The sequence below is a fragment of the Molothrus ater genome, chromosome 22 (genome assembly GCF_012460135.2).
Source record: "Molothrus ater isolate BHLD 08-10-18 breed brown headed cowbird chromosome 22, BPBGC_Mater_1.1, whole genome shotgun sequence".
NCBI lineage: Eukaryota > Metazoa > Chordata > Aves > Passeriformes > Icteridae > Molothrus > Molothrus ater.
The window spans coordinates 2,279,651-2,290,946 of record NC_050499.2 but is presented as its reverse complement, the minus strand read 5'-3'; the positions used below and the strand labels follow the sequence as shown (position 1 = coordinate 2,290,946).

Below are 11,296 nucleotides of genomic sequence, written 5' to 3'. Positions count from 1 at the left end.
GTTATTTCCCTACCATCACACACACATAGGGAAGGAAATTAAATTTAAATAAATAAATAACAACAACAAAAACTCACATGATTTCCAAGCTGCAGCCCAGGAAACAGCAGAAAAAAATCAATACGTGTCAGAAAAAGGATGAGAACAAAGGTGTTGCAAGGAGCCAAGAATAAAACCCAAATGAAAACTGCTAACAGGCTTGACTGCCAAAAAATCCACCTGCCTGAAAGTCCTGGGGGGTCTCAGCAATAAATTTGGGCCATTTCAGGAGTTATTGGTCACTTTCAGTCCCCCAAAATCCCACCCTGGGCAGACACTGCCACTGCTCAACCCTTTCCAGTTCTGAGACATTACTGACTGCTCAATTGCAATGGAATTAAAATGGATGATTATTATGGGCACATTAAAGTCTCATGAGTGGCCAGTGATTAATGCCATTGTGAAGAAAACCCAAAGAATTAATGATGATGAGCCACTTAAAATGAAGTGTTGTGGGTTTCCTTATCAATGGCTCCTTGGTTTCCAACCTGGAACTCTTGGCTGGGAAGGAAGAGGGGTTGACACAGGTAAAGGAGCAAGGATTCCAAAGAGATGATGCAAGGAGGACCCCCATGGATACTCTTTAAAGGTAAGATTGGTGGGAAATAGCATTTCTTGGGGAAATGGGTGGGAAATAGAAGTTTGTTGGAAAAACATTTGACTGTGGGCTTTAGAGCCTTTGGGAATGCCATTAGAAAAACAAATTTTAATTGTTATCATCTCCCCAGAGCCTGTTCTTATCTTTCTTTTCCCCCTCTATTTTCTTATTTTCCATGGATTCTTTGTCTTCTTCCTTCAGCTTTGCCTCTTCTCCATCCCTTGCAGCACCCACAGAGGTCTCCACAGCCAAATTTCAGTCTCTCAAGCAGTTTCTCTCCTCTTTCCTCTCATGGTTGGAACAGATTTTGCCACAATATCATCCCATGTTGACTCCATGGGGACATGCCATCCCATGTGGGCACGATGACAATAAAACATCCCCAGGAGACAGCTACAGGAACTTCCTTTTTGTAGGGTTTTTAGGGAAATTGCAGCAGTTGCTTGAACTTTGCAGAACTAAGTATCAAAAACCTTATTTGCACCAATCTATGAATTTACTGGACTGAAATAAAGTTGCATTTACTATAACAAGTCAGCAAACCCAAATAATTACCAACTTCCTCCCACTTGGGAGTGATGTGAACCAGAAGAGGAACCAGAAGAGGTGTGATGACAGAGACACCTTCTCTTCCTCCATCCACCTTCTCCAAGTGCTTCTGGACTGAGCTCAGCCTTGTCCCCCAGTGGGAAATATTTTCTCTCCTCCCACCACCCAGGGCCTTTTAGAGGCATTTCCACTTGCTGAGATGGGATTTTCTTTTTTTTTTTTCCTTTTGAAAAGTGACTTCATATTCCATTTTATTATTTTTTTAATGTTGCAGGATTTATTCTGTTTGAAGTCTTACATCCTCATTTCCTGTCAGGATGATTAAAATTGATTTCCGCCATCAGCTAGAAAAAGATAATCTGAAAATGGGTTCCTGTGAGAGAGAGCTCTATCCCCACTGGAGACATTACTAACCCTCTCCTATTATTTTAACTTTCTTTTTTGGGGGATGTCTCTTTGGAAAAGGACAACTCAATGCTTCTCAGCAGCGTGTGTCCTCCAGGTAAGTTGGGAAGAATAATTTAACCTCATTTTCCCCGTCAGAGAAAGTGGACTGAGGGATGAGGGATTTAAATAGCTCTTGTTTACCACTGCCACCCTCCTGGCAGTATTTTTAGAGAAGTAATTGGATCCTCCTGATGCCTTTGCTTTGCTTTCTCCCGCTCCACATCCTCTGACCCCACACCTGCACCTGTCCCAGTTTGTATCTGGCCAAGCTGAAATGGATGGGGTTTTCCCCAGCATTAAGCTGGGTGGTTCCCAATGCACTCAGAGACTTTGCAGGAGGAGGAAGGAGGGATTGGGCTGAAAAACCAGCCCAAATTCAGGTTGGCAAGCTGTAAAACATCTGGCCAACAAAGAAAACATGGAAAAATTGGTCCAGAGGGCAAGTGGCACTCAGAGATACAGAGGTTCCAACATTTGCCCATCTCTTAAATCAACTAAACCTGGAATATTCTAAATAAAAAATCAAATTATTTTTTTTTTTTCAAAATCAGTTCAGTGCATTTTTATAATTGATTAAATAAATTTTAAAATTAAGAAAATCAACTAAACACTGGATATCCTGAATAACCTCCAAAATATCCCTAAAATAGAAATAACCTCTTTCCAGGCTGAAGGATCTTGGAGGCCCAAGCCCACGCTGATTTGCGGTAAAACCCCATAAGCAAATTTATGCAAATGAGAGGGGACTGGTGGCTCCTATCACCCCAAGCACAAAATGACACACATGTACTGAGAGTCTTTTCCCCACCCACCATCTCCAGACTCCCAAGCCACGAGGAATCCCCCCCAAAAACGGGGTCCCCAGCATCCCACAGGTCCCCATCCCCAGGCTTAAACAGCCTCACAAGAGAGTAATTTAACGCCATTCCCAGCTTAAGCTCCATATCTACCGGGCGTGAAATTAGTTCCAGCAAGCTGCAAATTTGCCACTAATAAAAATATTTAGCAATTCGCTAGTCTTTAAATCAGGAGCAGAATATTTTCTTCCCTGCATCAACGCCTGTTTCTTTTTAATTCTAATATTGGAGCTCCAGCCGTAAAACTGGAAGTCTCACGACTGCAGGAGCGGTTTTAAATCAGTTCCCTCAGCGCTTCCAACTCCACCACCAAGACTTTGATCATTTATTATCATTTGATACTAGGCCACGTTGGTTTTTTGGCCACCAGGATGAGCTGGCCGTGGTGGATTTGCAGGTTTTACGCCAAAAGAGGCCATTTTGACCCAAGGCTGCTCTGTTTTGCTCCTCTCACAAAAGAGCTTTGATCCATGTGATCCCATCTTGCAGGCCTTGGAGGAAGGTGACCTCTCCATCCTCCTGTGCCAAGGGTTTAATTAGCCTCAGTGCTAATTGTGTCCCTCTGCCAAGCCCATTTCATCCAATGCCAGCCTCAGGATCTTTGTCACGCCTTTGCCAAGAAATGCCACAATTCCCTTGTGGCATTCATATTTTTTGAAAAATTTCTTTGCCCAGGATTTTTCTCCTGGGAAGCTGAGAAGCCTCAGAGAAAAAGGAGAACAATAATTATCTGATTTGCTTCTCCCGTGTTTTACTCCTTTAGAATGTGTTTAGACATTGTTTACCCACGGGTGATTGTTTCATTGGTTTCATGTGAATTGTTTTGACTTATTGGCCAATCAGGGCCAAGCTGTGTCAGGGCTCTGGAAGGAGTCAGGAGTTTTCATTATTATCTTTTTAGCCTTCTGTAAATATCCTTTCTGTATTCTTTAGTATAGTTTAGTTTAATATTCTTTAATATAATATAGTATCATAAAATAATAAATTAGCTTTCTAAGAACCTGGAGTCAAATTCATTGTTCCTTCCTGCCACAAGAGTCCCTGCAAATACAATATTCCCTGATCTCTTCCTTGGGAAAAACTCTCTGCAGTGATGACACAGCCTTCAAATCATTCCTTTTCCTTGGCAGGACAGCAGCACCCATCCACTGGAGAACACTGAATTATTTGTGCCCAAATAAATCCTTTGAATTGGGTTTTTTGGGCAACAAGCACCCAACAGCAGCTGTATGACTCTGCTTCTCCTTATTTAAAGCAGATTATTCCTTGAGAGCCTTGCCAGGAAAGGCTTTATGACACCTGTATTATGGATATCAAACACACTGGAGCTGGAATTGATCATCACCACACCATTTGTCATCACTTTGATGTGTCCTGTCCCCAGCACAGGGGTTTGGGTGCAAACGCCACATGGTGCAAATCAAAAGTCTTGGAGAACACCTGGATGTGTGACACCAGCAAACATCCCTACATCAACAGTTATCCTGGGAAAAAACACCACATGTACGAATCCTCTCCCAGAGTCGTGCAAACAACACAAAAATCCTCAATATTTGCTGCTCACCCATGTTTTTTATTTCACCTTTCACACCCAGCGTTGCCTTTCTCCCACTTCCTGTTACTTCTTTTTTCCATCTGCAATGCAACTCTGACACAAGCAATAAATGGGAGCAAATCCCAGCAGGTAAAATCTGGAAGGAAAAGTTATTTTAAGCCAGCAATAAATGATACTTTGGCAATAAAATCAGATCTTTGCATTCAGCTGATGGGCTGATGGAGCAGTTTGCAAGGCAAATCCCCAGCAAGGCATTTCTGATGCTGGGAGGAGGCTGGGATGCAGGAGAGAGATGGGTTTAGGATGATGAGATTTGTTGCAGATGGGTTGAAGAAATTTCTGGTGAAGGTTCTACTTGGAAATATCACACCAATAGGGTTGGTTTTCCCAGTTTTCCTTGTCTGTGGGTTTACCATTTGCCTTCATTGTGCTCAGAGAGACCTGCAGTCTTGCTGTGATACCATGTGGGCTGGGCAAATAAATATTATTAAACATTATGTATTATATGTAATATGTAATATAATATATATAATAGATAATACATTATATATTATACATTATATATTATAAATTATACATTATATTATGTATAATATATATTATATCATATATTCCGGATTCTGTATTATATATTCTGTATATTATGTAATATGTAATATGGAATACATAGTATATAGTATATGATATTTATTATAGAATATAGACTATAGAATACAGAATATAATTATATGTTATATTATATTATATTATATTATATTATATTATATTATATTATATTATATTATATTATATTAATTGTCTAGTATATATTATATTCTATCTGTAAAATATTATATATTGTATATTATAGATTATACATTATAGATTATAGATATTACAGATATTGTATATTATACGTTATATCTATTATTAAATATTGAATGCATTTAATATTAAAGGGACAAATATAGAAATATTTTGGAGGGTGTTGGGCTGCTGGGCTCATTTCAACTAATTTCAGCTCCAAATCTTTTGCTTGCGTTACCATCAGCCCTATTGCAATGGTGGGGTTAAAACCAGCAAGCAGCAAGGCTCAGAGCTGACCACTGGATGTGCTTGCTGGGCTGTAAATTGCATTTATCCTTCAACTTCTGGCCAGGTACCTGGGATGTAGTGAGGTCCACCAGCAGGATCAACAGCTGGATGATTTGAGCTCTCTGCTTCAATCTCTTGAACTGGCTCAATGTTGCTGTTGCTGGCATCAAGAAACTACCAGGCAGCACCAAGACATGGAGATGAGAAATGAAAACCCAATCAATATGGGAAGAGGTTAATGAGGCTGTTGGAAAAGCTGTGGATAAGAGGTACAAGAGAAAAATAAGCCAAGGAAAAGCCTTATTGGCTGATGAATAAAACTTATCACTTCCAGATGAAAAGCCAAAGGATGCAAAAAAACGGCAGAAGGAGAAAGCTCCAGCGGAAAACAGGGTTATGAAGAAGAAATTTGGAAGTTTAGAAAGTACAGAAATGTAAATAAATTGGAAAACAGAGAAAAGCAAAGGGAGAATCCCAAACAACAGGATCAAACATTAAATTTCTCATGGCCAGCAGGAGCAGGGAACAGAGAGAACAGAAGAGGAGGAGTGGGAAGAGAACAGCAGAGATGGACACAGCACGGCGGGGGCTGCAGAGGGGAAAAGCCCTGCCTGGTGGGGTTAACTCACAGAGCAGAGCAGGAAAGGAAGGAGTTTGCAATCAAACATACGTTTTTAATGTGCTGGCAGCCGGTTCCTGCTCCATGCCAAGCACAGGCAGGTGTCAGAGACAGTTTGTGTTCTGCTTGCTGAAGCATTTGGTGTCATGCTGGCGACTCTGATTTCATCACAGGGAAAGGAAGGCAGGTCGGTGCTGCACAGAATAATTAACTGCTGGCTTATTCCTCCCCTTGAAAGAAGCGACAGAAAACGCCCCCTCCGGTGACATTTTATGCAGCCAAAGTATTGCTGACTTCAAGCAGTGGGGACAGAAAATATCAATGTTTAGGTTTTCTTGGGTTAACTGAGCCTGGAGTGCTTGGGGTTGCAACAGGATCGTCTTTAAAGTCCTCTCCAACCCAAACCATGATGTAATTCTGAGATTCTATGATAAAGTCACTCATCAAACCACCCTGGCCTCAGTCTGATGTGGGGAAGATGTGGTGATGGAGAGACAGGATTTATAAACAGGCTGAAATATTTATTTTAAATGTAAATTCCTCGTCTTGATGTTAGAAGATGCTTATAGCATTGACAAACCTCCCTAGTTTGGCTTGGCTGTCCCAGACCCCCAGCATGGCTGTTCCAAAACCCGTGTCAGCATTACTGTATGAACGAAACCTGCCTGATTTTGACCCTAAATATAAATGAGGGCGTGGACAGCTCAATTTTTAGGGTAGTGGGGTGAAAGTGCGTTCAGAGCTGGGTGGCGCCGGCCAAGGCGAGGTAATGAAGCACCGATCCGCCTGCACCGGGAGGGAGCGGAGGGAAATTCCCGTTCCACCGGGAGCAGCCGCGAGCGCTGGGGATCCCATGGGGCCAGGAGGGCCGGGGTTCAATAGGGACCGGAATTCAATAGGGACCGGGTCAGCAGGGCCGGGGTTCAATAGGGACCGGGATTCAATAGGGACCAGGATTCAATAGGGACCGGGTCAGTAGAGCCGGGGTTCAGTAGGGAACGGGTCAGTAGGGCTGGGGTTCAATAAGGACCGGGTCAGTAGGGCTGGGGTTCAACAGGGAACAGGGCCGAGATAGGGGTTGAATGGGAGCCAGGACCGGGACCGGGACCGGAACCAGCATCGGGACCGGAACCGAGACCGGGACCAGCATCGGGATCGGGACCGGGACTAGAATCGGTATCAGGATCGGGACAGGGGCCGGAACCCGAACCGGGATCGGGATCGGGACCAGGGTCGGGACTAGAACCAGGATCGGGAACGAGCACTTGCCCCCCCGCCCCCGGGCGCGCCCCCGCCTCCGGCGACGCGCGTAAAGCCCCGCCCACCCCCCCACCGTCAGCCAATGGGAAGCGCGGAGATAGAGCCAGGCGGGGCAGGGAAAGCGGGGTCCGCGCTCCCTCCCTCCGCCCCTTAGCCAATAGACAGCGCGGGCGGCGCTACGGGCAGCCCTGATTGGCCGGGGCGGCACGGTTGCTAGGCAGAAGCGGCGGCGCGGGGCGGCATGGCGGGCGCGCTGGGCGTGGGGCCGGGGGTGCTGGCGCTGCTGCTGCTCTGGGCCATGGCGCTGCTGCTCGTGATGGCGCTGGCCCGCGCCGGCCGCGCCCGGTGAGCGCGGGAATGGGGACAGGACGGGGTGGGGACGGGACCGGCCCGGTGATCGCGGGGACCGAGCAGGACCGGGCCCGATGAGCGCGGGATCGGGTCCAGTGAGCATGGGGATGGAGCGGGACCGGCCCGGTGATAACGGGGATGGGGGAGGCGCGGGCCCGGTGAGCGCGGGGACGGGACGGGACCGGCCCGGTGAGAGCGGGGAGACAGGGACGGATCGGGGTGGGTGCGGGACCGGCCCGGTGAGCGCGGGGTTCGGGCCCGCCGGTGCTGAGCTCGCCCCGGCGCTCTCCTGTCCCGCCGCAGGCTCGGCGCGGTGCCGGTGGTGCTCGGAGCCGCCGCGCTCACGGCCGCGCTGCTGCTGTTCCCCCGGGAGGGCGAGAGCCCGGCCCCCGCCGGCGCTGAGGAGGTGAGACCGGGCGGAGGGGAGGGCGGCACCCCGGCCGCGCCCCGCGATTGTACCGGCTCCTGTCTCGAAGCCCCGGGGCTCGGCCTTCTCCGTGGGCATGGCCCCAGATGGGTCTCTGAGACAGGGACGGCCCTGCGGCCATCCTGGAGCCATGGGAATGGTTCCTCACCCGGGGATGGGCTGCAGGATGCCCTGGGAATGGTTCCTCACCCGGGGATGGGCTGCAGGATGCCCTGGGAATGGTTCCATACCCTGGGGATGGATCATAGGATGCCCTGGGAATGGTTCCTCACCCGGGGATGGGCTGCAGGATGCCCTGGGAATGGTTCCTCACCCGGGGATGGGCTGCAGGATGCCTTGGGAATGTCCTTACCCTGGGGATGGATCATAGGATGCCCTGGGAATGGTTCCATACCCCGGGGATGGGCCATAGGATGCCCTGGGAATGGTTCCTCACCCAGGGATGGGCTGCAGGATGCCCTGGGAATGGTTCCATACCCCAGGGATGGGCTGCAGGATGCCCTGGGAATGGTTCCATACCTCGGGGATGGGCTGCAGGATGCCCTGGGAATGGTTCCTCATCGTGAGGATGGGATGCAGGATGCCCTGGGAATGGTTCCTCACCCGGGGATGGACCATAGGATGCCCTGGGAATGGTTCCTCACCCGGGGATGGACCATAGGATGCCCTGGGAATGGTTCCTCACCCGGGGATGGACCATAGGATGCCCTGGGAATGGTTCCTCACCTGGGGATGGACCATAGGATGCCCTGGGAATGTCCTTACCCTGGGGATGGGCTGCAGGATGCCCTGGGAATGTCCTTACCCTGGGGATGGACCATAGGATGCCCTGAGGCCCCAGGAATTGCTTTTAGCTCAGAGGCAGCCCCAGTACCACCCCTGTGCCCCTGAGATTGCCCCGTGCTGCCTTTGTGCTCTCCCTGTGGCACATGCTGTGTCGCTGGTGGAGCTGGGAACTGGTCATTTCCATTATTAAATTGCTGATTTGCACACTGGTCCGCTGCCCCTGGGGTTTGGCTCCCCTCCTCCTGTCCCCAGGGGCTCTGTGCAGGGATTGCCCTCCTGCTTTGGTCCCTCCCAGCTCCAGCAGCCTCTGCTCCCTCTCTGCCATTCCCTTTCCTTATCAGCTTTTTTTCCTTATCAACGTTTCCCTCAGCTCTGATTTCTGGTTAAAGCCCATTACAGCTCTTCAGCTCTCTGGTAGGTTCTTGCCATGCTTGAGCACGAAGCCATCTGCCCTGTCAGGCCCAGGGATCTCCCCAGGTTTTGGATCAGGCTGTCTGAGCTGCCACCTTGAGCTCTCACAGAGCTCTTTGGGCTTTGAATACACAAAGTTTTGTGCCCTTTCAGGTGCTGTTTCCTCCGTTCCATTATTAATGCGTGTTAATTACTGCTTTTCTAGTTCTTGTTCTGTGTAAATCCCTACTTAAAGACACTTGTAATGTTCTTTTTTTCTCTCTGTGTCACATCTGACCTGCTCCTGTGAAGGGTAGGAGTGAGATGAAGGGCACCCAGTGCGTGTTTGTTGCCTGGGAGGCAAATGGAATTGAAAGCTTATTTTTTCACGGATCTTCAATTGGACTGGACCTGCCCTGCCTATCAATAATACATGACCTGGGCTTTCTGCACCAAAACTCTGCTAATTGGCTAATTAAAAAGTGAAACGTGCAGAAGGAGCCAGCACTGGGCTCACCAGAGACTCTGCAGGAGCACCAGGGCTGAGCTAATGCGATGGATAAAGCTGAGCTGGGGCTGAGCAGAACTCTGGGGGGCCTGGGGAGCAGAGAGGGGATTTCATAAACAGCTCCTCACCGTGGGCCTCTCTTTGTCTTGCCTGGCTACCACAGTTTTATTTTTTAATTGTTATTTTTCTCTTTTCTCGCCATCTCCCTTCTAAAAGGGAATCAGGGCTGGAGGTTTGTGGCTGGGGAGAGTTGCTTCAGGGCTTGACTGCTGCCTCTTCCCTGTGCTCAGAACTCTGCTGCTCCACATTAACATTCCCAGCAGCTTTTTGCAGGAATTCTCGTTCTCATTTGTCACACACTGTGCATCCCAGGGATGAAAAGCAAGGAGAGGAATCTGGGGGAGCCCCTTTTTTGCAGGATGTGGTGTGCTCCCTCCAGGCTCCTGGGGCAGGCTGGGGCTGTGACCTGCTGGGATCTCTGTGTTTCTGTCCCCTGCAGGTTGTGGACACCTTCCTCATCGGGCGCTTCGTCCTCCTGGCTGTGATGAGCCTGGTGTTCCTCGGGTGCCTCTTCCTGTTCCTGATCTTCCACCTCATGGAGCCTGTGTATGCCAAGCCACTCCACAGCAGATAGAGACAGCAGTCTCTGCAAAAAGGACATCCTGATAATGGCAGTAAACCAGCAGAGACACCAGGAGGCTGCTCTGGAGGTGACCCTGATGTTCTTTCTGAGCTCAGAAAGAGCCAGCAAAGCAAGTGAAGCCTTTGCTTCATCTTAAAAAGCAAAGTTTGGTCTGAGCACGAGCTCCTTCCTCCTCAGGGGTTCAAGCCTCTGCACCTGCAAAGGTGTGTGAACCTCTGAATGCTGCTCTCGTTTACAGAGAGCTGAGATCCAGCACTTGGTGCTGCTCCTGATTCAGTGCACTGAACCAAGATGGTTTGTTATTGTTACCCACAGGAGATGGGTACAGCAAACAAACAAACATGTAACAAGCAAGAGCAGTTTGTTACTGCTCCTTTTTCACTGTGGTTTAATAAAACTCTTTGAGAAATCCCTGCCTCAGGCTTGATTTATTCCACAGGGATGTCACATTTGGCCACACTGTGGTGACAGTGCCCATGAGAGCTGCCTTTTTTCTGGGTTTGAGAAAAAAACCCAAACAAACATCAGTGTGTGGCTGTGGATTGTTTGGGATGGTCCCTGGGACTGGAAATCAGAGGCTTTGGAGGGGGAGTGAATGCAAAGTGATCCAGAACAGCAAATGGAAAGCCGCCCTCCCAGGAGTGAGCAAAAAGCTGTGTCTGCCCTCCCTGGTGCTGAGCAGTGCTCCCAACCATGGAAAATGCAGATACCTGAGTGTTCCCTGCCTGTGAAGGCCCTCAGGTGGCACCCTGGGTGCTGCCAAAGGCTCACAGTTGCTGCCACCCTAAAACTTCAAACCTTTGGCTCAATTCTAGCACAGATCCTGCTGGAGCTGCTGGTCACCCTTCCCTTCCCTTCCCTTCCCTTCCCTTCCCTTCCCTTCCCTTCCCTTCCCTTCCCTTCCCTTCCCTTCCCTTCCCTTCCCTTCCCTTCCCTTCCCTTCCCTGTCCCTCTTTTCCCCTCCTGGGGGAGCAAACATTCTCTGTGTTCTGCAGGGGCAGCAATGGGGTTGAATCCCATTTTTGTCCCTATTTTGGGGGAAGCCAGGGGAGCAGTGCTGCTGAGGCAGAGCCTGGGCTGAGATGAAGCTGAGGGCAGCAGTGGCATGAGCTGTTTCTGCACAGCCACTGCTGCTCTGGGCCCTCCGTGGCAGCAGCTTGTTTTCCTGCATGAAATCTCAAAAGGCTTTTAAA

General features: G+C 48.9%; 1 protein-coding gene across 1 annotated transcript; it reads left to right on the top strand.

Moving 5' to 3' along the window:
- Positions 1–7,239: 7,239 nt before the first annotated feature.
- Positions 7,240–10,512, top strand: TMEM218 (transmembrane protein 218). The gene is made up of 3 exons (XM_036397639.2): positions 7,240–7,343; positions 7,653–7,755; positions 9,960–10,512. Exons 1-3 carry the CDS (start codon positions 7,240–7,242, stop codon positions 10,092–10,094), a joined length of 342 nt encoding a protein of 113 aa, XP_036253532.1. The 3' UTR covers positions 10,095–10,512.
- The last annotated feature ends 784 nt before the right edge of the window (positions 10,513–11,296 follow it).